Source organism: Bubalus bubalis, chromosome 3 (assembly GCF_019923935.1).
Source record: "Bubalus bubalis isolate 160015118507 breed Murrah chromosome 3, NDDB_SH_1, whole genome shotgun sequence".
Taxonomy (NCBI): Eukaryota; Metazoa; Chordata; class Mammalia; order Artiodactyla; family Bovidae; genus Bubalus; species Bubalus bubalis.
Window position 1 is genome coordinate 49,374,434 of NC_059159.1, and position 26,600 is coordinate 49,401,033.

Genomic DNA, 26,600 nt, shown 5'->3' on the forward strand with positions numbered 1-26,600 from the left:
TTTTTCTGTTTTGCTGCTCTTTGTTTGCTGGAGAGATTCTGTTTCTCTTTTTTGTATGAGCTGCTTAAGCTACAGCAGTCGGTTGCAAAGCACTCTGTTTTCTGAATAGTAATAGTGACTTTTTATTTTAAAATCTCATAATATCTACACTAGCCTTTTGGACTCTGAAGTTATGAATTAGAAGCTATTTTTCTGAAAGTGAGTCTCTATTCTTTTCACAGTGCCAAACTAGATGTGGTTATGAGATGAGTCTAATCTGGGCTTGGGATGTCTTTTTTTTCCCCCCATTTTGGGAGGGGAGGTTGGTTTCGTGACTGAGCTTGTTCTGATTGACCTGTTAAGATAATCTTCTGTGCTCATGTCCTAGTATATATGTCTGGAACATTCCCAGCTTGGAACCTGTAATGTTCAAGCCAAGTTTCTTCAATTTGAGGATATTCTTAAAAGCCGATTGTTCTCTCCTTTTGATCTGTAAACCTCCTGTCTGAAAGGAGCAGTATCCCTTTAGAGTGGTTGTAAAAGGGGTTGAAGTCTGACCAATGAGCTGTATTGTTCTTGAGCAGAAGTGCTGCGTGAATGTATTGGAGAAGGTAAATCACAGAGACTTCTCCAGTGCAGTTTGGTTTTACATTATCCTCATCTTGACCACAGTAGCTCTTGCTCTCTTAGATTGTGGATTGAAAGGTACATTTTGAACGAGAAATAAGAAGTGACCCAATGAAGAGAGAATAAGACCTAGTAGTTTATCTCTGTACCTTAATCCTGTTTGGAAACCCTAACTTAACTCTGAAGGGGATACTGTCTCTTTTAACTCCTGCTATGATTCTTTGTATGGAAGGTAGATAATACTAATAACATTGCCTGATTTCTCTGCGTATTATTACATTTAACCCTTTGAACCCTTGCTGCATATAATTTCAACTAGGCTGCTTTTGTCCCCACCCCCCCTCTCCCCCCCACCCCCACTAAATTGACTCTCAGCACTAAAGCAGCTTGATGTGCAGTCATTGGGATCATCTGGTTTCGTTGGCAGCAAGAGCTGACCCTCTTTGTGACACTGTCAAAGGGTTAGCAAGACTTCTGTAGCTACCTACTTACCTACCTGTAAAGTAGCTCTTCTTTGACATTGAAAATCTTTGTATTTTAATCAGCGCCTTATTATTATTTTTTGGCTGCTTTTCGGATGTCTTTTTTTTTTTTTTTTTTTTTTTCCAATTGGGACATTTTCTGTGTGAATGTGCCTTTTCGAACTTGCTTTGGTATATTCCTCTGCAAATACTGATCTGCATGCTTATTCTGATGACTTTTTTTCCAGCTCTTCTGTATCACTCTCTTTTGTGATCTGTAAGTCCTACGTTAATAAATAATTCTTTGGCATATTTTGAAAGTGTGGGGATGTGTGTAATTTATACTTCTCCAGGGTTAGACCAAATAAAAATACCTGGTCCATATCAAATTTAAACCCTCCTGTGGTTTGAGGGTTTTTTCCTTTTTGTTTATTTTGTTTCCTCAAACACCTTTTTCCTAAGAAAGTATTGGTACATTTTAGCCTTTTCTTCTTATAATTCCACTGATATAACTGTTTAACATGGCACTGGATTAAAATATAACTTAAAACATTTAAAAAGTATAAACCTTACATTATGTTACATGTTAGAAATTTTATTCCTTACCTCTAGTGACAAAACTGAGTAGATTTTATTGCTTTGTAAACATCTTGGAGCCTGCCTCAACTAGGAGTTAAACTGAGAGAGAAAGGAAAGACCTCAGTTTAGTGTTGGGGAAGGAGGGCCACATCTGTTAATAACTAGGTATCTATAAATTATCAAAAGATATTGAGATGGACTTCTGAACAGAGTATATGTGAACCAAATATAGATAATCTCTGCAGTGGAAAGTGCTCATTGTTAATACTAGGGAGTGTCCAGGACTGAGTTTGATTGGAGTGTGAAGTTGAGTACTTCCCCCTCTAACTGTAGGGTGCGTTAGCTTTCCAGCTTCAGAATGTATTATGAAGCCACCTTCCTTTGGTCTTTTTTAACTTAGTCCCTGAGGCAAGTTCTTAACTCTGCATTTTTAAGAAAAGAATTTTTTTTTTTTAGAAAGACCCATGAAAGTCAGCCACAAGAGTAAGCCAAATTTGGACGCTTTTTTTTTTTTTTTTTTTTTTTTTAACCATTTTAGAGTATAGTAATAGTGAAAAACTTTGGGGAAAAGGAGTTATTTCCGTGGTTTTAATTTTTTTCTTATATTTTGACACTTCCTTTTAAAAATTTGAGTCAGAAAGAAAATTAAACCATTGAAGGTGAAGATTTTGAATAGAATTCCTGGGAGATTACTTTCAGTAACTGAAGTATGCTGTTGGAGGGGGCAGGTGTGGAAATTGCATATTGAGACTAAGAAAGTGTGGGTCTACCCTTCAAAATATTGTGTTTTCCAGAGCATAATGCTTTAGCAAGTTGAATAATACTTGGTTTGCAAAACCTTGTGTAATCATATTATGTTTTAATTATGATCTGTGCTAACTAATTTGGAAGAAAGATTTTGGTGTAGCTTCTGTCTAGCAATAATATCAGTTGCCTTTCGTTTGGAATTTTCTTGTGCCAGTCTTTTGGCTTTGGTGAAGGAATTCTTTTGTCAGTGGAGTTTAGTGGTAGAGTGGTCCATCTGGGGCTGCTTTAACTCCTTTCTCCTTTAAATCAGGCTGCAGAAAATGAACATAACTGTGCATAAAACATAATCACATTCATAAATTGAACAATTACTCAATAAAAGCAACACTACTTTTTAGGGAGAAAGTTTTGATAATACATATAACAATATAAATTCACAGTAAATATTTGAAGGACTATATTCTCTTCTGTAAGTTCCAACAAACCAAAAAATACTATTTTGTTTGCCCCCATGCCAAGTAAAGTGAGATGTGGTTAGTGCCTGACTTCACACTTCGGTGTCTGAGAAATTATTCAGATGTATTTATATTTTACAGTCACTCTGTTTTTCTCATTAAAATCCCTACTGATTTTTAAAAGTAGCTGATGAACATGGTGATAATTTTGTCAATATCGAAGCTGGGCTAAATCCTAAAATAGCTCAAAAAATCAAGCCATTTTAGTTTTAAAGAGCTTCCAGCTTCGTTTTTCCATCAGTTGAATGCTTTGGAAAATGTTGGCTGTATAGTGTCACTGTATATGGGGTGATATACATAGGAGGTTCTCCTGGGTGCTGCCCTCTCCCTTGCGTGGCCCAAAGGCTCCAGTTGTAATTGCCATCTTCTGTGCTCATTTAATGTTTTTTTAAAGTGACCATGTCCCACTGTATGTCTTGGCACTATTCCATGGCCTTCTGCCTCCTCCAACTAAAAATATCCAGAGGATTACCTTTTTTTTTTTCCCCCCAATTGGACTTAAAACACTGACCCAGAAACCTGCAGGTACTTACTGATAGCCTGACGGCACTTAAACCTTAGATTTACATGGATGTGTACAAATGAAGAATGGTCGGTTTCTATGCAGGTTGGAAAATACTGGAAGGCGATTAAGCAGCAGCATTTTATGCCCTGTCATGCTTACACTGTGACCACTTTCATTCCTGTTTTCTTTAACAACACCATCTGGGTGTTTGATCCTTAAGACAATACAGTCAAACCAGGCTCTACAGTTAACAGAGACTGTGGACATGACTGATCTCAGAAGGAAGAATAAGACCAGAAATGGACAGAAGTTTAAGTGTATGAGTATTTCATGACTTGCTTTGGTAAAGCGGAGTTTGGACTAAATCAGTATTGGAAATTCCTTAGTCCAACGAACATTTTTATTGCTCTGTTAAACACTGAGGAGTGCTGGAATTTGCACATGTATCTCTTTTCTTTTTTCTTTTTCTAAATGCTTTTCTCAAAAGCTAATAACTCTTAATCACCTGGGCACATGCTTACAGCTTTAGAAAAGATCCATGGAAATCAGCGTGACCTTCTGCATCCTGTAGTGGCAGCTCACATTCTTTGTTCCAAGAAATACCTTGTTCTCATGTACAACATCCGTTCAGATGGGATTTGAATAGAGGTTGTGGGAGAGACTGATGGGGTTACTCGCCAGCATAAGCAGGAAATCCATGTCTTGATTTGAGACCCATGATGGAAAGCAGATTGTGTAGTTTATTCCTCTGGCTTGGTAATAGGACATTGCTGGTTGCAAACAAATAAGTATATTAAAGCACACGATTTGGTGCATTATCTGTGTGCAATTGCAGTTCAGTCCAGCACAGCCCAAGAGTTTTCCAGTAGCATTGGAAACATAGTAGTGATTCTCTATTCCTTTTATTACATCCATTCTGTTTTCTTTTCCTTTTTCTCCTGCACTTTTCAGAATTCAACTGTCAAATTGAAAACTCACCTACAGTAACTTCAGTGATTACAATATAAAATGTGGGTTATTCCATGTTGTTTTTCCATCACTCATGTTGTAGGTTTTACAGAATCTTTAATATTTTTAAGACCAACATACAGTAATACATATCATTTGATTGCTTAGAAAGCAGAACTGTTAATGTGGGAAATGAATTTTCTTGGTTTAACCTACGCTTAGTGAACTGATTTACCACATCAAAAAAAAAAAATGGTTTACTAATATTCACCATGCCAGGAAATACAACTCATTTTTATATTGCTTATAAAGTGCTATGGTTTAGGAATACAGTGTTCTTATGTTCCTTATATAATAGCAGAACTTCCTTTTGTGTCCAAATGAATTGCACTTTAGTAACTTATTTTTTTTAACACTGTCTAGCCAGTAAATAAGCAAAAATAAAATTTAAAAATCAGCCTTGAGGTTTAACTTTCATATATCCTGTATAATTACTCTTCATTATTTTTTAGAATACAAAATATTTCCATTTTAGTCCTTTGTTTGGTCATTTCCGTGAGTTGTTCCAAAAGACAAAATACTGTGTTTATCATTCATAGTAAAAATAAGATTTGTTGAAGACCTAAAGTATTACACAAAATACTTGAAAGCTCTTTAACTAAGGTATTCCCTTAGTGTTTATAATGCCTTTTACCTGATTATATTACAATCATTTCTGGATTTTTTTTTAACTTGTTTTTTCTTGTTGCATAATTGCACAAAAGGATCTTTTTTATTACCATAGCAACTTAGTTGTGGTTGAACAAGAGCTTAACTTTTTATTAAATTTATCTTTGGTCTCTATGAAAATTGCCACCAATTTAGTAGATGAGATTCTAGGAGTAGTTCATAACATAGCTCTTCAAAGAGCTTTCTGGTAGGATCTAATAATAAAAAATTTATGTTGTGACACTTTGTTCTGAATGAACCCTTTGCAGACTCACTCATCTTGTGTTTAACTGCATCTGCCCTCTGATTGAATTTCACTTAATTTGAGTCAGGGAACCTTCTGATCCCTTTAAATAGTGGGGAAAACAGACACTACAGCCAGAGACTAAGAAGGCATTCTGTCTAAAGTTTTGTTTCATTCATTCTAAACTGTATGTTTTCACCTAAATCTTTTTTTCCCCTCCTGTTTATATTAAGTTAGTGCCCTTTTCCTAATAGGGTTGAGAGAGAAACTTGGGGTGCACTGTTAGAGGAGCAGTGTCAGGAATGGCTTCCCTCTCATAAACCAGGTGGCATCGCTGTGTGAGAGAAACGAGGAGACCCGGTGCTGGCTCACGTTTTAACTGAGTTATGAGAATCTAGGTCACAGAACTTTTCGAGCATTTTCCTCGTAAGCCCTGCTTTTGGTTGTCGGAGAGGGAGTCTTGCATTTGGCTTTCTTACCTGGTAGACAGTGACCAAAATGAGACCAAATGCATCTCGGCCGGATTGAATGGACCATGGTGCTGGAAGGTGGCTTCTCCACACCAGTATGACTCAGCCCTAGCTGGTTTGGCTTCAAGAAAATGGGCAAGAAATTTTCCCTACTAAGACCACCAAAGTGATGGGTTGACTTTTCACATTTTACTTTGAAACAGTTCTGTTTTAAGCCCTAAGGCAGGCAGCTAAATTTCACATTGAGGCTGGTGGCAGCTGTGCTGTATAATAATTGCTGTGCTGCTCACTAGACTCTGGGCTGGTCCCTTTACACACACTATCGTTAATGGCACAACACAGCCCTTCCAAGTGCCTGGTCTTTTTTTACATGTAAGCAAGCCAAAGTTGAGCTGTTAAATAAGCTCGCCTAGTATCGCCCAAGTGGTAGGTGGCACAGCTGGGAGCTGAATGCAGGTCTGTCTGAATTAAAAACCTGTATTCTTTTTGCTGTTTGGTGCCACCTCTTAAAATATTTAAATATATATTAAGCGTGTAAAATGAGTCTTCCTCCCCCGTGTTTCTTTCTTTTCCTTTTTTAATGAGGAGGTTACACATAGTTGAAAGAGAAACAAGAGCCCAAGCGGACCCAGACCTTTGATTCTATTTGTTTAGAGGCTAAAGTTAGCTTAGATTGATTCTTTTTTTTCCTCATACTCCCATCACAGCAGTATGACGTCCATAGTGACCAAAATAACAACTGGGTAAGTAACTACTTAATTAAAATCTCATGTTTGGCCTTGCCTAGACAGAAACTCCTAGTAATTGATTAAAAGTTAGCTATAACATTTTTTTTTACCTTAGTTTCAAGATAGTCAATTTTTAATTAGTGTGTCATATACATTTCATATGAGCATGTTATAAATGAACATGTTCCAATGAAGTCAAAACGTGTAAGAGACTTGTTTGGGGCAGGGAATATTGTAAATACATTTTCAAGTTTACAAGTGAATGGACATTTTATTAAATGACCCTATCCTTCTATCAAACAGTATATACATTGGTGGATGAACCTCCTGTCTTTTTTTTTTTTTTAGAAACTGTCATATAGGAAGAAAAGGACTCTTTGTTACTAAATATAAATGCCAGCTCAAGGCTAATGTGGGTTTTTAAAGATCAGATTTCACAGCCCAGCTCCTTTAATTTTAGTACAAGCTCTAAATTTAGTCAATTCCAATATCGCATGGAACTAATCAAAGACGCTAGACATTTTGCTTCTGCAGAGTTTAGGGCATTTTGCCTACCTGGTGAGCTTGCCTCTAATTGTGGGGTCTTATTTCCCTTTCAGATATAGAGGACTTAAAATATGCTGCTTTTGGAACCTACAGTAGCAATTTTGCAGTGAGCACACTTACGAGCTATGACTGGTCAGACAGGGATGATGCCTCTCAGGGCAGAAAACTGTCCCCATTTGTCCTCTCAGCAGGAAGTGGAGCCTCCGCAGCCGCCTCAGTTCCTCAAAAGAAAGAGACTTCGTTCGGCAGTTCCGAAAATCTCACCGTGACATCTCTCTCCAAAGTCACAACCTTCGCCAGCGAGGACCCTCTTCCAGAGACCACCTTCCCAGCTTTCGCCAATTTTAAGGACATGATCCCGCAGGCCAGCGAGCCAAAGGAATACGAAAGCGGGGACTTCAGGGATTTCGCCAGACAAGACCTGCCTGTGGGCGAGCGGAGCCAAGAGGCCATGTGCCTGAGCCCGGCCTCCAGCAGCACTTCTCACGACACCCCCAAGGAATGCACAGATGACTTCGGAGAGTTTCAGAGTGAGAAGCCCAAAATCAGCAAATTTGACTTTTTAGTGGCCAATTCACAAGGCAAAATGAAATCCAGCGAAGAAATGATCAAAAATGAGCTAGCAACCTTTGACCTTTCTGTTCAAGGTGAGTAGCTTTCAACACAGATTTTACATCCTGGTTTCTTCCACTGCATTTAAGTGTTCGTTCTTTCTTAGAGTAAGAAGTTGGTCCCTGGGTTAGCAGGAAATACATTTTCCAATGTTTAAAATCAGAGTCTGGGACAACAGACTATAAAAGAGGGTTTCCATGAGACTGAACTGAAATTAAACCAGCATTCATCAGATGACAGCTTTGGGGGTTAAAATTAAGTGCAGGACATGGTCAGTTTGTTGGCTTGTTTTGGGGAGAAGTGTGCTGTGTTAGAAGAGCCAGAGAAATGGTTTGACCCCCTTGTGGGCCAGTGAGTTCTGCTCTTGATCCCTGGCTGCAGAGTATGTCTTTTCATCCTGAGGTGCCACGTAGTACCTATGCATCTGGGTCCAGTCTGTAGACCTGTTTTGATTGACCCACACTGAAGGATTTCTAATACGTGAAGCAGTTGCCGATGCATAAAAACCATGACACTTCATAACCTGGATTTCTGGCTTTTCTTGGAAAGGCATAGTATCTGGCAGTCCTAGGCCTGCGTTCCCGCCTCTTGATGATCAGCTGGAGTGGAGTAGCATGATCCCCTCCAGCAGATGATGTGAGGTCTGCCCTGTGTCATGGTTCCCACCATGTTCCTCTCCAGCTGACTTGCTTCAGTCATTTCCTTTGCCTGCCTGCTCTCTGAAGGCATTTGAGTTTGCCCCTTTGGTTTTAATCCTACCCTGACAGAAGGGCTCATTGATTTCTGTTCATTGAGAAGGATAGAGGAAGTCAGTACCAATCCATAAGTGATGACTGGAAAAGTGCCACACTGATACTTAGAAAGACCCTAGTCCTCCAGACTCCAGTGATCCCACACTCAGAGTTATGGAAGTATTGTGACAGATTAAAGAAGCGTAATGGAGAAAATTAAAGGCAGGGGACTCAGGCATGAGAAAACAAGGGAAAGTGTTCAGCATGCCGCTTGCCAGACAGGCCGAACGAGAAGTGTGATTCTGACCACCTCCTGACACCAGCATCTAGAGAAGAGGGTTGTGTGAGCAAGGAAGAGCCTCTGCTTGGATTAAGCTGAGTAATCAGCACCTTTGCGCCATCCATCTCCCCCAGGATCGCACAAGAGGAGCCTGAGCCTTGGTGATAAAGAAATAAGCCGCTCTTCTCCTTCCCCGGCTTTGGAGCAGCCTTTCAGAGACCGCTCCAACACGCTGAGCGAGAAGCCTGCCCTGCCCGTCATCCGCGACAAGTACAAAGACCTGACGGGAGAGGTGGAGGTGAGCAGGCTCTGCGTCCCCAGGGCCCCGAGAGAAAGTGCTTGCCTCTGTCACCTGGGGAGCGAGGGGCAGACCGTCCCAAGGCACCGGGCGTGAGATGTGTCATGAAATAAGTGAGAGCACGGTGACCTTAGCCCCGGATGAAGATGCCTCCTAGATGTGACATCACTGAGAGTAGTTAGTGACCCTAAAAGTGGAATTATTCCTGAGACCTTACAAGGAGGGAAGTGTTTCTTCAGGGAATTCTTTTTGAGCGTGTGGACTTTATCATCTTAGTGGTAAAACCTCAAAAGGCGGTGCTGGGGCGGGGGAGGGGGTGGGGGGCAGGGGACTTCCCTGGAAGCCCAGTGGTTAGGGCTTCACCTTCCAGTGCCGGGGATATGGATTTGGTTGCTGGTCAGGGAGCTAAGATTCCACATGCCTCATGGCCAAAAAACCAAGACATTACAAAAGAAAAAGAAAAAATCAGAAGCAGTATTGTAGCTAATTTAAAAATTGGCCCACATTAAAAAAAAATCTTTAAGAAAAAAAGAGAGAGGACAGATGTGCTGGATCCTCTCACGGTTAACGTGCATCCCACGCTGCTTCCTCCTCCAGCCAACACTCTGAGCATCCTCCTCCCCGTCCTGTCAGACCCGCGCTCACTTGCACACACAGCTTCCTGACTGTGGAGCAGGAAGCTATGGTTTGATACTGGCTCTCGTGCTAGACGCCTACGTGGTGTGTACCTTTAAAGAGGCTTCCACTATTAATGGAACAAATGAGGCAACGTTTACGAAGGGAATCCACTAAAAACCATCTCCCTCCAATTTACAAGTCATGTGTTCAGAAGTTATAGTTATCAGGAGCTATCAGTAAAAATCATCATTAGTGGGTTCAGAAGATCAACTGCACTTGGATTAGTGATTTTCATAGACATGAAAGTAAGTCTTCAGGACTCTGGCCTGACAGAAGTCACAAGTAGGGTTCCAGGCTTGCCTGCTTGACCCAGTTCTTTTTATAAATTTCACAGGAGAATGAGAGGTATGCATATGAATGGCAGCGGTGTCTGGGGAGCGCTCTGGAGGTGAGTCTGTCACATGTGTTCACACGTCCGCATATGCCTCTTGTGTCATCTTGCCTTCTTGGTTCCTTTGGATGGACTCGGGGCAAGCTCTGCCTTGATGGCCTTGTGCTAGGAGGACCTGTGTGGAAAGTTACACAGTGAGGCTTCTTCCCCACCTATTGTAGCAGACCCCACTCACTCACTTACGGTGCCCTCTTCCATCACTGAGTTTAAGGTGTAACAAAATGATATCATTATCTCTGCCCAAGTTAAAATAATATTTAAGCTGAAGAACCTTTGTCTTTCCACTTCCAAAAAAACAGAGGCTTGGTTCGTCAATGTCAAAATTAAATTCTCAGATGTGTTTCAGCATAGTCATCTACATACATCAATCAGTCATGCATTTTCACACCTTCCAGCTTTCTGTTGGGTTTTCTACTAATAGTAAACTGCTTTGTAATGACTTTTCCTGATTATGTAAGGTGATGTGATTTCATTTCTTTGTAGGTCATTAAGAAGGCTAATGATACTTTAAATGGAATCAGTAGTAGCTCTGTATGCACAGAAGTAATTCAGTCAGCTCAAGGCATGGAATACTTATTAGGTATGTGCTTTCATATTATACTTCTTCAAAATCATGACACTTTGTAGGCTTTTCAGTTGTCCCTATGTCAAGTAGTTGAATCTAGATCTCTCTAAGCCTCATAGGACTTCACTAAGTAGCTTTTGCTTTTATAGATAAGACACTTAAATCCTACCCAGAAACAACTATTTGACTTAAGGTCTCTGTGGCCAGGTTTCCCAGTCCTTGTTATACACAATGTAAAGTCACATGTTACTGGTTTATCAAAGAGTCTGAACTAGATGAGGCATTAACATTAAATCATTGGTTTAAAAAAGAAAATTAAGTTATTGGGTCCCCAGTCAGTTCTTACCATGCTCTGTTGAATTCTGCCTTTCTACCCCTTACCAACCTCACAGATTCCTTAGCTTCCTGGCCGTCCTCAGCTCTCACATGTCCCAGTCTAACATGAAATCTCAGTCCCTGTCCTTCTCAGTGGTCTTCTCCTGCTCAGGGTTTGCGTGTTTCCAGAACCACAGGCACTGGACTCTCCCTGATCTTCTTCAGACCTTTACTCAGATGTCACCTTCTAAGTGAGGTCTTCTCGCCCCTCTCACTCAAAACCTTGTTCCCTCTCCCCACCCTGTCACTTGCTATCCGTCTCCCTGCTTGATTTTCTCTCTAGCCCTGTCACATTTACTATCTTAAATATTTTACTTTCTATTATTTGTATCTGTTATCTGTCTGTCTCCACTAAAATCCGCCTCCAAGAAGGGAGAGATTTGGGTGTGATTTGCTTCCGGCTGGGTTTCCAGCACCTCGCCTAGTGCTGGGCGCCCAGTGGTCACTCGCGTATACTCTCTGGGTGAGTGGCTCTGACGGGCTGTGAGCCCTCCTTATTCCTGCCTCCTGCTTTTGTTCCTCTTTCCTGCTCAGACAGGCATAATTCTGCTTCATAAACAAATGCTCACTAGCTCATGGGGTGCCTGTCTTTCCCTCTTGTAGTTTCCTAGCATGAAAGATTGACTCAGAAGCCCCCTCACTTGGCTCAGAGTGGGCAGCAATTCCTAACCTTCCCCTGGGGAAGGAAGGACAAGCCACAGTGCTGTATATAGGCTGAGCGTGTACCAGTGAAGACCCCCTGGCATTCTTCTAGTTCTCTCTGGAACCGGCTGAGGGAGGGGTTGGGTTATGCCTGGCAGCTGTCCTTAGTCTTTGGAGACCTTGGCATCTCTCATCCTTGCTGGAAGAATTCAGCCGTAATTCAGAGACCACCAGAAAAGAACCATTTTGTGTCCTGTTAAGTGTGTAAAAGATACATGAAGCCACAGACTTTGTAAATCTTTGGGCATTCAGAGGAGTGAAATATTTCTTAATTACAGGCAGACCTGGGAGATACTGGGGCTTCCCTGTTAGCTGAGTTGGTAAAGAATTGGCTTGCAATGCAGGAGACTCCAGTTCTATTCCTGGGTCAGGAAGATCCCCTGGAGAAGAGGCAGGTTATCCACTCCAGTAATCTTGGGCTTCCCTTGTGGCTCAGCTGGTAAAAAAAAAATCCACCTGCAATGTGGGAGACCTGGGTTTGATCCCTAGGTTGGGAAGATTCCCCTGGAGAAGGGAATGGCTACCCACTCCAGTATTGTGGCCTGGAGAATTCCACAGATTGTAAAGTCCATGGGGTCGCAAAGAGTTGGACACAACTGAGCGACTTTCACTTTCACTTCACTGGGAGACATTGAAGGTTTGATTCCAGACCACTGCAGTAAAGCTTATAGCTCAATGAAGCGAGTTGCATGAATATTTTGGTTTCCCAGTTCATAGAAAAGTTATGTTTACCTTATGACTGTAGTCCATTAAGTGTGCGATAGCATTATGTCTGAAAAAACCTTAAATTAAAACTATTGATTAAAAAAGGCTAGCCATCATCTATCTGAGTCTTTAGCAAGTCATAATCTTCCTGCTGGTGGAGGCTCTTGCCTTGATGTTGATGGCTGCTGGCAGATCAGGGTGGTAGTTGCTGAAGGTTGGGGTGGCTGTGGCCATTTCTTAAAATAAGACAATGAAGTTTGTTTCACCGATGGACTCTTTCATTGATGAACAGTTTCTCTATATAGTATGCAGTGCTGTTTGATAGCATTTTACCCACAGGAGAACTTTTTTTCAGAATTGGTGTCAATCTTGAAATCTGCGCCGCTTTATCAGCTAAGTTGATGTAATATTCTAAGTTCTTTGCTGTCATTTTAACAGTCATCACAAGGAGTGGATTCCACCCCAAGAAACCACTTTCTTTGCTCATTGTTAAAGATTTATCATGAGATTGTAGCAAATTAGTCACATCTTAAGGGTCTACTTCTAATTCCCTTGCTATTCCCATCATGTCTATGGTTACTTCCTCCACTGAGGTCTTGAACCCCTCAAAGTCAACCATGAAGGTTGGAATCAACTTCTTCCAAATTCCTCTTGTTGATATTGTGACCTCTTCCCATGAATCCTAGATGTTCTTAATGACATCTAGAATGGTGAATCCTCACCATTGCAATTTACTTTCCCCAGATCTACCAGAGGACTTACCATCTGTGGCAACTATAGCCTCTTAAAATATATTTCCTAAAGACTAAGACTTGAAAATCAAAATTATCACTTGACCCATGGGCTGCAGAATGGATGTTCTGTTATTAGCAGGCATGAAAACATTAATCTTGTTGTATATCTTTATCAGAGGTCATATTTTAATCTTTTTTTTTTTTTTTTTTTCTGAGCAGTAGGCCTCAACAGTGAGCTTAAAATATTCTGTAAACCATGTTGTGAACAGATGTGTTATCATCCAGGCTTTGTTGTTCCACTTCTAGAGAGAGCACCGGCAAAGTAGATGTAGCATAATTCTTCAGGGCCCTAGGATTTCTGAAATAGTAAATGAGCATTGGCTTCAGCTTAAAGTCCCCAGCTGCATTAGCTCCTAACAGGAAAGTCAGCCTGCCATTGAAAGATTTGAAGGCAGGCATTGACTTCTCCTCTTTAGCTATGAAAGTTCCTGGATGGCATCTTCTTCCAATAAGAAAGCAGTGTCGTCTACACTGAAAACCTGTTGGTTAGTGTAACCACCTTCGTTAATTATCTGAACTAGATCTTCTGGGTAACTTGCAGCTTCTGTATCATCACTTGCTGCTTCACCTTGCCCCTTTATGTTATAGAGATGTTATGGAGATGGCTTCTTTAACCTTCACGAGCAACTTCTGCTGGCTTCAGACTTTTCTTCTGCAGGTTCCTTATGTTTCAGCCCTCATAGAACTGAAGAGAGTCAGGGCCTTGTTCAGGATGAGGGAATGTTGTGGCTGGTACGATCATCTCTCCAGAGCACTCAGACTCTCTGTGTATCAGCAATATAAGACTGTTTTGCTTTCTTATCATTCGTGTGTTCCCTAGAGTAGCCCTTTTGATTTCTTTCAAGAGCTTTTCCTTTCTTTCAAAAGTTGGTTAGCTGGCACAAGAGACCTGTCTTGTCTTTTGACATGCCTTCCTCACTAGGCTTAATCATTTCTAGTTTTTGGATAAGATTCCTCTTTGCCTTGAACACTTAGAGGCTGTCACTGGGTTGTTAACTGACCAAATTTCAATACTGTTGTGTCTCAGGGAATAGGGAGGCCTGGGGAGGAGACGGGTGGAGCAGGTCAGCGGAGCAGCCAGAGCACATGCAGTGTGGTTCATGGTGCCCCAGGCAGCTACAGCAGTAACATCATAGGCCACAGGGCACCACAGCGAATATGCTGGTGATGGAAATGTTTGAACTACTGTGAGAATTACCAAACTGCGACAGAGAAGCAAAGCGAACAGATGCTGCTAGGAAAATGGTGCATATAGACGTGCTTGATGCACAGTTACCACAAACTTGCAATTTGTAAAAAAAATTCATATATTTGTATCTAGAAACCACAACAGAGGTAAGTGCAGTAAAGCAAGGTGTGCCTGTGTGTTATAGTGATCCTGACATTGCGATTCTTTTAAACTGTTAATGTTCCCATTTTCAGTGAGTATAACATGTATTTCCCAAATTCAAACAGAGGGGCTCATAAAGATGCCAGGAAAAAAATAGCCAATATTTGGTTAACGTCTGCTGTTGTAAGCCTTTTACAGTTTTAACCAGTTTAACCTCTTCAACCATCCTTTGAAAAGGTACTATTATCCCAGTGTTACATTTGAGGAAACTGAAATACAGAGAGGTTTGCTACCTGCCTGAGGTTACACAGTGAGTAAGTGGCAGAGCTTGGACTTGAATCCAAGTGGTATAGCTCTAGAGTCTGTGCTCTTACCAGGGAGTTTATACTGCAGTGTTAACAGTTGATGGCTCCTGGACTTCCCTGGGGATCCAGTGGTTAAGACTCCACACTTCCCAACCTAGCTGTCCATTGGCAGATGAATGTGTAAGAAAGCTGTGGTACATATACACAATGAAATATTCAGCTATTAAAAAGAATGCATTTGAATCAGTTTTAATGAGGTGGATGAAACTGGAGCTTATTATACAGAGTGAAGTAAGTCAGAAAGAAAAACAGCAATACAGTATATTAATGCATATATATGGAATTTAGAAAGATGATAACGATGACCCTATATGCGAGATAGCAAAAGAGGCACAGATGTAAAGAACAGACTTTTGGACTCTGTGGGAGAAGGTGAGGGTGGGATGATTTGAGAGAATAGCATTGAAACATGCATATTATCATATGTGAAATAGATTGCCAGTCCAGGTTCAATGCATGAGACAGAGTGCTCAGGGCTGGTGCACTGGGATGACCCTGAGGAGTGAGGTGGGAGTGGGGTTCAGGATCGGGGACACATGTACACCTATGGCTGATTCATGTCAGTGTATGGCAGAAACCACTACAATATTGTAAAGTAATTAGCCTCCAATTAAATAAATTAATTTAAAATAAATAAATAAAAAGACTCCATGCTTCCACTGCAGGGGGCGCAGGTTCAATCCCTGATCAAGGAACTAAGATCCCACATGCCAGGGGTTGCGGGCCAAAAAAAAAAGTTGATTGATCCCAAGGAATGTTAAGCTCACATCTGTCCAGATGCAGTCCCTGTTTCACCTCGGACATCAGCCAGCAGTGAGGCTGCCGCGTCTTGTTATCTCTTTCTCTTCACTCCAGCACCTAACTCTTCCTCTCTCACCCTGTCAGGTGTTGTCGAGGTGTACAGGGTAACGAAACGTGTGGAGCTGGGGATAAAAGCCACTGCGGTGTGCAGTGAGAAGCTCCAGCAGCTGCTAAAGGACATCGATAAAGTATGGAATAACCTAATTGGCTTCATGTCACTTGCCACACTCACGGTAAGCCCACGAGACAATTCAGCAGTTGCTTTCCTTGAAAAAACCTAAGCCATAAAGCTGACTGTATGTTCCTTTGATTGGAGGATGAAGGTCCCTCCTGTAGCCAGTTAATGTTATAAATATAGAAGGAGATACTAATAACATTTGTGCTGTTAGTTGAATAGCACCAGGTTGGCCTCCAGGCCCATTGTGCCTAAATGAGAGTGTAGCTACAGAAAACATTGTCTATCTATATCCTTAAGTCACTGTTTTGCAAAGCGTTGATTTGAGTTTCTCCCTTTACATTTCTAGTTTTTTCCCCATTAGTGTCCTTTTAAAAAAATGTTAATATTAATTCAAAACCAGCACTGTTTACAGCAGCCAAGACACGGAAGCAACCTAAGTGTCCAATACAGATGAATGGATAAAGAAGACGAAATACTACTTAGCCATGGAAAAAGAGTGGAATTTAGCCATCTTCAGCAATGTGGGTGGACCAAAAGGGCATTATGCTAAGTGAAAGAAGTCAGAGAAAGACTGAGACAGAATAATATCACTTATATGTGGAATCCAAAAAAAAAAAATACAACAAACTAATGAGTATCACAGAAAAGAAGCAGACTCACCGAGAAACAAACCAGTGTTACCAGTGAGGGGAGGGAAGCAGGGACGGGCAACAGAGGAGTAGCAGATTAATAGGCACAAACTGCTATGTAGAAAGTAAGTAAGCTACTAGGGTACATGGTACAGCATAGGGAATATAGGCAATATTGTATAGTAACTATAAAGGGAATATAACCTTTTAAAATTGTGAATCACTGTTAAATAGATGAAACTAATATAATATTCTACATCAACTATGCGGCAAAAAAAATTCTTTTTAGACCTAAGTAAAACAGACGGAAGACTGTATGATACATCTTGTTGCTGTCCTGTGGTTCATTGAGCCATTTTACTTTCTTAAGGTCTTGAATTGTTTTCATTTTTTCCCGTTACGAATAGTTTTACTCTGAATATCATTAAATCAATGACTGTTTCCCCTTTTGATGGTACAGTTTCTGCAAGTGGACTTAAATCAGAGTGCATGGTTGCACATGTACATGCATGCCTGCATGTAGCTGTTGTTCCACATGTTACGTGGATTTCCAGGTAGCTTAGAGGCTAGTTGACAGCAGTGTATAAAAGCATACCTTTCCTCACATGGTATTCTAGCTTTGTCAATTTCTTAATTTAAAAAGTGTGTAAGCAGTTCCCTGAAAGTGTTTTTTAAATTTCTTTCATTTCCCGAGGGACTGTCTAGTGTCTCAAATGATAATTTACTCTTTTTATTTCCTTTGTGTGTAAGCTGATCATCTCTCTCTTTTGACCTTTTGGCCATATATTCAGTGAAATACTGTTATTGACCATACACATTTCATATTTGTAATAGATTTATTCACACACACGCATATGTGCATAAGATGATATCAGTTAATTTTTGCCTCTTCGGTTTCTTCCACCTTTTTTTTTTTTAAATATTTCACTGGGCAAAGCTATTTTATTTTTATATATTCATGCTAATTCAGTTTGTCTCAGATAGTATCCTTTTTTTCACAATAGTCAAATTTATCTTCCTTCCACAGCTGGAATAAATGCGCAGTTCCATTTTGTTTCCTCCTTTCCCCACACTGAACCAGGCGCCCCATTTCTAAGAGCAACCAGCTCTCTTTGTGTCACGCTGCTGGGCAGGAGGACCCCACGTCGCCCAGCAACCTGTCTATCATCAGCGGCAGGTCCTCACCATTGTTACGTTGCTTCTGGTTTGTAATATTAAGTTCTGAAAGCATTTGAATCATTTCCGAAATCTCTTATGTTATTCCTTTGGGCCATTTTTCGATTTATAACTTAAAATCATACTGTTTGGATAATTATTTTTTAAAAATACTATTGTTGCCAATACAATAAGAATTGAAGTATGCATATTTGAAAAGAAGAGATAGAATTGTTTATTTGATGATAAGAAATGCCTCCAGAAAACTGAATTCGAGAGGTTAAATTTAATGAGTTTGGCAAAACTTCACCACATTCTCATATATTAACAATAGAAATAAAACATAATAAAAATGGAAACCTCTTTTTTTTAATGTGGTAAATCATTCAGGCCCTTACCACTTCTGGCTGCATAGCTGCAGTTGCTGGTTCGCTTTTTTATCCACAGTCAATGTGTTCTACACACCACTATCAAACGGGTCTTTCTAAAATGCTAATCTGATTGTGGCATTTATATCCCATTTGAAACCCTGCAGTGACTCTCCATGGTCTTCAGGGTCGAGTTTAAACTCCTTAGCTCAGTGTGGGAGGTCTTTTCCATCACTTGGGCTGCCCTGGCCTGTCTTTCTCTGTTAAATTGCTTTTCCCTCTGGACTCTGCGTCATTTTCCCCAGAAATCATCCCAAGAGGCCCTCAGTCTGCATTAGATGCCCCCTTCCTGTGTGTGTCCATAGCGTGTTCTGGTTAGGGAGGCACTTCCACGCTTCTTGGTGATTGTATCTTCTTATTTCTTGCCCACTAGCTTCTCAGCTCCTTAAGATCAGGACTGTGTCCTTGATTTGGGGCTTCCCTGGTGGTCCAGTGGTTGACTCTGCACTTCCAGTGCAGTGGACGTGGGTTCAATCCCTTGTCAGGGAACTAAGATCCCATATGCACAGTTCAGCCAAAATAGAAAAATAAAGTTGATTTTACACTATTGGGTTAGTTTCAGGTATATAGCATAGTGATTCATTTTGTTTTGTTTTTTTTACACATTATATTCCACTTTAGGTTATTACACGACATTGGGTATACTTCCCTGTGCTATACAGTAAATCCTTGTTACTTAACTGTTTTATGTAGTATTAGTGGTTTGTATCTGTTAGTTTCATGTTCCTCTAATTTGTCCACCCCCCTCCCTCTTTCCTTTGGTAACCATAAGTTTGTTTTCTATATCTCTGGGTCTGTGTTGTGTATATATTCATTCATACTTTTTAGATTCCATATGTAGGTGATATCATAGAGTATGTCCTTTATCTCTTTGTGTTCTAATGTAGCAATTAGTGGGGCTTCGTATCTTTTATTTTATACTTTTTGAACCTTATCTTTATTTTCAAACAAGATAAGCATTTTTATACCTCATTATTTTAATAACTGGTTTACATTTTTTTAATAAATGGATAAGGAAAATAAAGGGAAAATGAAGGCAGGAAATGTTAAAGCCAGGAATGAAGTTGTGTGCAAAAATGTGTGCTTTTAAAGTGTTGGCATTTGCTAGTGGTGAGCTTGGTGTACCATTGACCCTTCCAGGCACTAATGTAAAGAAGACGTGATCAGTTCCATGATTCACTGTGTTCATAACAGAAAAATAAACCCTCTACTCAGGAAGCATAACTATTCCTGGTACTCATATCTGAAATAAATTTCTTTTGTGGGTTCTCGTAGAGAAGAACCTAACATCATCTACATTATCTTCAAAAATAACCCTTTCAGAAAGCAACAGGTTTCACTGAGTAGTTTCTTAGGAAATCTTCCATTGTAGATCAAATGGCATAGCCCCAGTAAGTGAAAGTTATTCCAAGTGGGAAGCAAAATAGATGAAATGGTAAGGAGAAGAAAAAGTGTGGCAGTTCTTACTGACAGTGGCCTCAAGTCTTTGTTCGGTAAAGAAAACACATAAATCAGTGCGAAATACACCAGCTTCCAGTAAAGTCAGAGCAAAATCATGAAGTGATTCTTAAAAGAGGAGGCACAGCTAATCAGTAAACAATAATTCAAGTTAAAACAAGGTTTTTATTTTTTTTTAACCACCCAATAAACCGAGTTTGGGATTTGGTTTATTTATTTGAACCTTTAGCATGTTGATGTGGTAAAATTAGACTGCTTCTTAGGGAATTTTTTGGGAATTAATTCATTAAGAAATTGGTGCCACCAAATGGGAAAGGTGTCTGGCAGCATGCTTTCCCTACCACCTGGGAACTCATTGCGGACAAGGACCAGGACCACATGTCCGTTGTCTGCTCTGAGCACCGTGCCAGGCACCGTGTCAATACCCAGTAAATGCTGAATGAATGAAAAGATTTATGGACCTCCAGAGCAGTTGATTAAGTAGTTCCACTTTTTGGAAAACTCCCTAAGGTAGAGGGTTCTACATATAAACTCACAAAAAGAAGCAGCTCAAATGCACAAGTTGTTCTTTGTAAAAGTGAAAAGTTGAAAATAACCTAAAAGTCCAAATCTGGAGAATTTAATTGTGTGAATCTTCATAGTAGGATGTTACATGGCCATTTTTTAAAGGAGCACAAAGTTTGAAATAACACAGAACTATTATTACAGTGCTGGAAGGGAATATGCCAGAACGGTAGTAGGATTGTGTGTGGGTCGTAAAACCCTGGAGGTTTTTGTTTGTTTTATTTGGCTGCGCTGGGCTGTGGTTGTGGCACCCGGCATCTTTGATCTCTGTTGCGGCATGCAAGATCTAGTTCCCTGGCCAGGGATCAAACCCAGGCCCCCTGAATTAGTAGCTCAAAGTCTTAGCCCTTGGACCACCAGCAAGTCCCACCCCTGGCGTTTTAAAAAAGTATTTCCAAACTCCAGTCACAAGTGAAGTTGATTGGCTGGCGATGCACGTGGGTGCCCGTGAGGCTGTGAGATGGAGGGGGATGTCATAAAATCCAGCGTGTCCCCTTTGCACTGTTGGCGTCAACGTTCATCAGAGCCTCCGTATTCAGTCTCACAAAGGTCTCACCTCAACACCCATCTGTTCCATGTTTTTTTAGCAGCAAGATATCTCCAGCCACACATTAGGAATGTGCGGGTCTGGGTGTCTCCTAAGTCACCCATCTTCTGCTCCTCACTCTCTACTCCTATGGACCACATTAAGCCTAAACATCGTCCGCATCATTAGCCAACAGTTACTGAGTGCTTACTGTGTGCCAGACCCTATTCATGACTCTCTACATGGATATAATGAATACAGCAGTCTTGAGGGTAGATAATAATATTCTCCCCAGATTAAATGAAGAAACTGAAGCACAGAGATATCGGTGAGACCTGGACTCAGTTTGAAAGAGTCCTAAGTCTGCTTTTTCAACCACAGTACTCTGTTGCCTCCTTGAATGGGCAGATTGGATGGGTGAAAGCAGAAAGGCAAAAGCCTTCTTGCGGAAGATGGGTTGTTCCTTAGCTTCGGGGTTAAAGAGATGAAACACCAGAAGTCTGTCTTGGCAGTGACTTGATCTAAACAGTCAAGTTATTTTCTGTATACTTTTTCCCCGGTTAATATCTCAGGACTGCAGAGGAGCTTAAAGGAGCCCCCTTGCCACTTAGATTTTAAGGTTCTTTGTTTTGATGGCAGTTGGTTTCTTATTAACACTGAAAACTAGACTGCTATACAAATCTATCTCTTCTGGTACTGTTAGAAAAAGGTGGCTGTGAACTCTAAAGAAAAGATATCACAGAAGACCAAGTGTGTTAAGCAGGTTCTAGCCCTTTTCTGTTTGGAGCAAAGGGTATTTGGGGAGACGCTTAGCCTTGATTATGGCTCTGAGGGAGCTGCTGTCGGGGTGAGGTGGAAGCCAGTTTCGTCCTTGTACATCTTGCTCATGAGAAAGGCTTGCCTTTGAGATTCTGATTGTCCTTCCTGGCTTTCTTTAATTTTTTTCTTTTTTCCTTTTTTAATAAAATATATACTTAATAAAATGCAAAAATCTTAGTTATACCACTCAGTGGTCTTGACAAATGCATGCCACACATAACCCAGGCCTGGTCGAGATCCAATATAGCCTGTCGTCCCAGACGCTTTCCTTACGCTCCTTTGTTGACTTCGCCCCACTCAGAGATAAGCCATGTTCTGATTTTTTACATGAAGGATTAGTTTTGCCCAGACCTTTTTAAAGGAGCCTTAGAACTTGGTTTTGTGATTCTGTGCATTAGTCACCCGCCTAGCCTGGGACGGTGGCTCTGAATCCCTCCACATGGCGAAAGAGGAAGTGAAGGGGAAGAGTGGCCAGGCATTCATGCCCTCCCCTTCAGACTCCCACTGGGCACATCCGTTCCTAGCATCCATGTCTGGATCTGGATGCTTGAGTGACTTTACCTGATGTTTTTTTAGGCCCCAGAAGGATAGATGTCCGCCACTAGACGGCACAGGAGTACATTGCACATTGTGGCTGCCGCTGAGTGTTTATTTCCACAGTCACCCATGCTCTTCCAGTTATAATTGCTTTTTTCACTAGGTTAGCTGTGAAAAATAGTCATTCCCTACTCATATTTCTCCTGATTATACCATGACCTTTGCTCTTGCTAACTGGTGGGCCTTCGGTCCTTCAACCTTACCTGCGGGCGTCCCTGGAGGCCCCGTGCTCTGTGCTCTACTTAATCAACTAAGTCACCACAGCCAGGCTCTTTGGTTCCAATAACACTGAGACAATAGTCACTGTTTCTTTTGCACCGAGAACCTGCTGGACATTGTGCTGTATTCCTTCTCGTTCAATCCTGGTAACAATCCCATAAGGTCAGCGTAATCCCCAGTTTTACAAGTGCAGAAGTTGGAGCTCAGAAAAGATGAAACTTGCCTGAAAGTCACAAACCTGGAATTTGAATGTAAATCATTGCCTAAAACCACTTTTCCTACTGTGTTAGTCCCAGCTTCCAAAGTATTAAAAAATGACTTGTTTCTTCCCCCAAAGACTCTATGGGACTTTCTGCATCAAAAGGAGACTGCGTTACTTTTGCCAAGTGAAAAAGTTCTGGGTGCAGCAGTGACGCTTGGCCTAAGGGAAGCAGAGCACAAGTCTTAACCTCAAAATTGCGGCTCCGTACGATTTCTTTAAGTGGGAAGTTACACAGGCGGCAGTTTTACATGGCCCTCTGGTTAACGCTCCCTTAATCCATGGACTGTAACTCCCTCTTGTGGCAAAAGCGTACCTCTTCTGAGCACTGATTGAAGAAACTTTTTTCTCAAGAGAGAAAAATCCTCTATTTTAGTGAGGTGAGTGCTTTTTTCTTTTCTGGTTGCTGTGGATCTTTGTTGCTGCACAAGGGCTTTGCTCTAGTTGCTGAGAGCAGGGGCTGCTCTCTAGTTGGGGTGCGTGGGCTTCTCAGTATGCTGGCGGAGAAGCCCACCTTTCTCTCGTTGCAGAGCACAGGCTCTAAAACGCTCGGGCTTCAGGAGTTGCAGCACGCAGCTTGGTAGTTGTGACACATGGGCTTATTTGCTCTGCAGCATGTGGAATCTTCCTGGATCAGGGATCGAACCCATGTCCCCTGCGTTGGCAGGCGGATTCCTATCCACTGTGCCACCGGGGAAGTCTGATGAGTGAAGTATTATGTTGAGGTTTTATCTCATGGTTGTGGATTGAAGTTCAGTAGGTTTGTAACCAAGACTTCAGTCCTGGAAAACAAAGCTGATTTATTTTGCCATATGAAATCTATGAGAAGAGACAGGACTGTTACTCTCCTAACCTCTAGTCAACTGAAGATCACCCAGGCTCTGTGATTCCACTGTTACCCTCAGTCTAATAAAATTCTTCCCCGCTTCCTTTCAGTGTGAAATAAGCAGTGAATTTCAGAGTACTTCCTGTTGCTGTGGCATGTCAGGCGAGCAGTTTATTTTTTTTAACGATAGCATTTTTATCATCTGGCCGATCTGCATAGTGTTTTAGAGACAGAATATTCATTGTCTCCACACGACTATCTATTTGACCAAAGGTAGATATGGTAGACAGGATAACGCCTCCCCACCCCCAGGATGTTCATGTTCTAAGTCCTAGAACCTGTGAATGTTTTACCTTAGGTGGTAGAAGGGACTTTGCAGATGTGATTACATTAAGGGTCTTTGAATGGGAAACAGCATGGATTATCTCAGCAGGCCCAGAGGCGTGACAAGGATCCTTATAAGAGGAAGGCAAGAGGACTTGCCTGGTGGTCCCCTTCTCCTCCTGCCTTCAATCTTTCCCAGCATCAGGGTCTTATCCAATGAGTCAACTCTTTGCATCAGGTGGCTAAAGTATTGGAGCTTCAGCATCGGTCCTTCCAGTGAATACTCAGGGTTGATTTTCTTTAGGATTGCCCTGTTTTGTTCTCCTTGCCGTCCAAGGAACTCTCAAGAATCTTCTCCAACACCACAGTTTGAAAACATCAATTCTTCGGCACTCAGCCTTCTTTATGATCCAACTCTCACATCCATACATAACCACTGGAAAAACCTTGCTTTGACTATATGGACCTTATTGGCAAAGTGATGTCTCTACATTTTAATATGCTGTCTAGGCTTGTCATAGCTTTTCTTCCAATAACAGGCATCTTTTAATTTCATGGCTGCAAAGCAGCATGACAATCAAAAGAAAAAGAGACTGGCAAATGCTGCACTCTTGGCTTTGGAGATGGAACTGTGATCCAGAGTGTGCAGGCAGTCTCTAGACACTAGAAAAGACGAAGATGTGTGTTCTCCCCTAGAATTCCTATAAGAAAAGCAGTGTTGCCAACTCATTTTAGACTTCTGACCTCCAGAACTCTTAAGAGAATAAATTTTATTTCAGTCAAATTAAGTTTGATGGTAACAAACACCACGACCACCACCACCCTCTTTGGCAGTGTGAAACAACAGAGCTTTATCCCCGGCTCCTGCTCCATGTCCATCTCAAGCTGGAGGGGCTCTATGCCATGCCCTCCTTACTCCAGCATCTGGGTTGATAGAGCTTCACCGAGTGGAACAAAATAGCTGGTCGCCAGGAGAGGATCAAGGGAACATGACAAGTAGCACATTGGCCTTAAAGGCTTCCTTCTTTAAGGCCAATGTGCTTAAAGAAGTGCGCGTATTATCCTCAGTCTCTCAACACCATGACAAGTCACACAGCCGTGTCTAATGCAGAGGGACAGAGAGGGAGAATAAGGCTATCAGTAAGGAATGCTAATTGCTACCTAACTCTTCTTCCTTAATAGTGATTTTCTTGGATACCATTTTAGTAGTTTATTATTGGCTAAAGATTCAGGATTATATCAGTATATCCCAGCCTGCCTCTGGGATTTGTCAGTGTATACAGGTCAAGTATAATATCGCTGGTTTTTCATCTTCGCTAAATACGTGACGTACTTGCCAATTAAAGTGGGTGACACGCAGTGTAAGGTGGCCTGTAGAGGGCGCGCCCCCTTCCAGAATTAGGGCCCTTTGGTGTTGCGCTGTTACTGTGGACTATAGTAATCCCCTTGCTAATAGATGTGCATTTATAAAGGTTAATTTTGTCATTTGAAAGATTAATTTGACTACAGAGTAATTTATGCAGAGCCTTATGATTTTCACTGGAGTTTACAATATGACCTTTTCGTTTGCTTCTTTTATTCCTTTGGTAAACATATATTAAAGGCTTTTATTAACTTTTTTTTTCTTCAGGATTTAGTTTCCTTGGGTTCTAATTATTTCTCAAACAGGCCTTCTTCAAGAACATGATGAATGTCTGTAATGTAGATTACAGACATGCTGCTGTGTTTTTAACCAGTTCAAAGAGCATTTTAGGTTTTATGTGAATAATTGTGATAATCATTTAGAGTATTCGATCCTTTCTAGCGCCCTTTTTATGTATCTGTGAGGACCCTAACACCAGTTGAAGGAGGGAGGGAGGGCATGTGAAATTGTTGCCCTTTTACAAAGGACAGAATTGGACGACGGACAGGTGACAGTTCCGCCTGCTTTTTGGTTTGACCAAATAGGTCATGATGGCACTAAGAAAGAAAAGGAATTATCCTCCACTTGGCTAAGGTGGAGTGGGTTCATACAGTTCAGTCTTCCACCTCCCTTCTCTTCTTTGAGAACTGTCTGTCATACTTCCTTCCCTCCGTGTGATCTGAATGGATTTAGCTCAGGTTAGTTTGAGATGTTTGTGGAACCTGGCACGTGGTTTATCATTTCAGATTCAGAAGGGATGGGGAACTATCATATATAATCTACACATTTTCCTGGTGCGAGAAGCCCTTTTTTTTTCCTCTGGGAAAAAATAATATAGTTATGCAAATACAGAGACAGTGTGGTGACTCCTCAGCAGCTCAGCCTAAAGTAACTATGGAACACGTAGCCATTATTTTATCATCAGATTTGCCGTTTTCCTGGTCATCTCAGTATTCTTGAAGAAAAACCAAAGCCAACTCGCCAGGCTCCCAGATCCGTCACACTCTGGACTACAGACCCTTATCTCTGTTTCACTGAAGCCACCCCATGGCATGATCACTCCAGACTGTGTTATCAGGCATCACACCGCAGAGCCGAGGCAGTCTTAAACTCAGACGTTTTTCTGAGCCCAACTTGGCAACTTAAGGCCTTTCTTGCTCTTGATTTGTTCTGCTCTTGTTTCTGGTTCTCAAGACGGGACAGTGGCCCCTTTCACTGTGTTCCTTTGGACTCCCTTGCATCCTCACTTCCTTCCCACGTGCCGAAGCATGTTCCTTAGCGTTGGAGATTATTCCTGTCTGTCCAAGGACAATCAGCTGTCCTGGTTAGCTCAGGACCAAGGGGTTTCCTCAGAGCTAAGATGGGCACAGTCTTTTTTTGTAAGTTACTTATTTATTTTCGGCCGTGCTGGGTCTTCGTTGCTGCCTGCAGGCTTTCCTAGTTGCGGCGAGTGGGGGCTGCTCGCTTGCCCCGGTGGCTTCTCGTCGCGGAGCGCGGGCTCCGTGGGGTGCAGGCCTCAGGAGTTGTGGCAC

General features: G+C 41.5%; 1 protein-coding gene across 19 annotated transcripts in view; it reads left to right on the top strand.

Moving 5' to 3' along the window:
- Nucleotides 1–26,600, top strand: part of SYNRG (synergin gamma) — an 86,578-nt gene that overhangs the window by 52,093 nt on the left and 7,885 nt on the right. For 14 of the 19 annotated variants that reach the window (XM_006065488.4, XM_044939555.2, XM_044939571.2 and 11 more), the window contains 5 exons: nucleotides 7,111–7,704; nucleotides 8,815–8,978; nucleotides 9,991–10,044; nucleotides 10,531–10,627; nucleotides 15,769–15,917. In XM_006065488.4, coding sequence (XP_006065550.3) covers nucleotides 7,111–7,704; nucleotides 8,815–8,978; nucleotides 9,991–10,044; nucleotides 10,531–10,627; nucleotides 15,769–15,917 — 1,058 coding nt within the window. Of the gene's footprint in view, nucleotides 1–7,110; nucleotides 7,705–8,814; nucleotides 8,979–9,990; nucleotides 10,045–10,530; nucleotides 10,628–15,768; nucleotides 15,918–17,518; nucleotides 18,612–26,600 lie in introns of those variants that run through there. The other 5 variants (XM_044939562.2, XM_044939572.2, XM_044939570.2 and 2 more) reach the window with 3 other exon arrangements.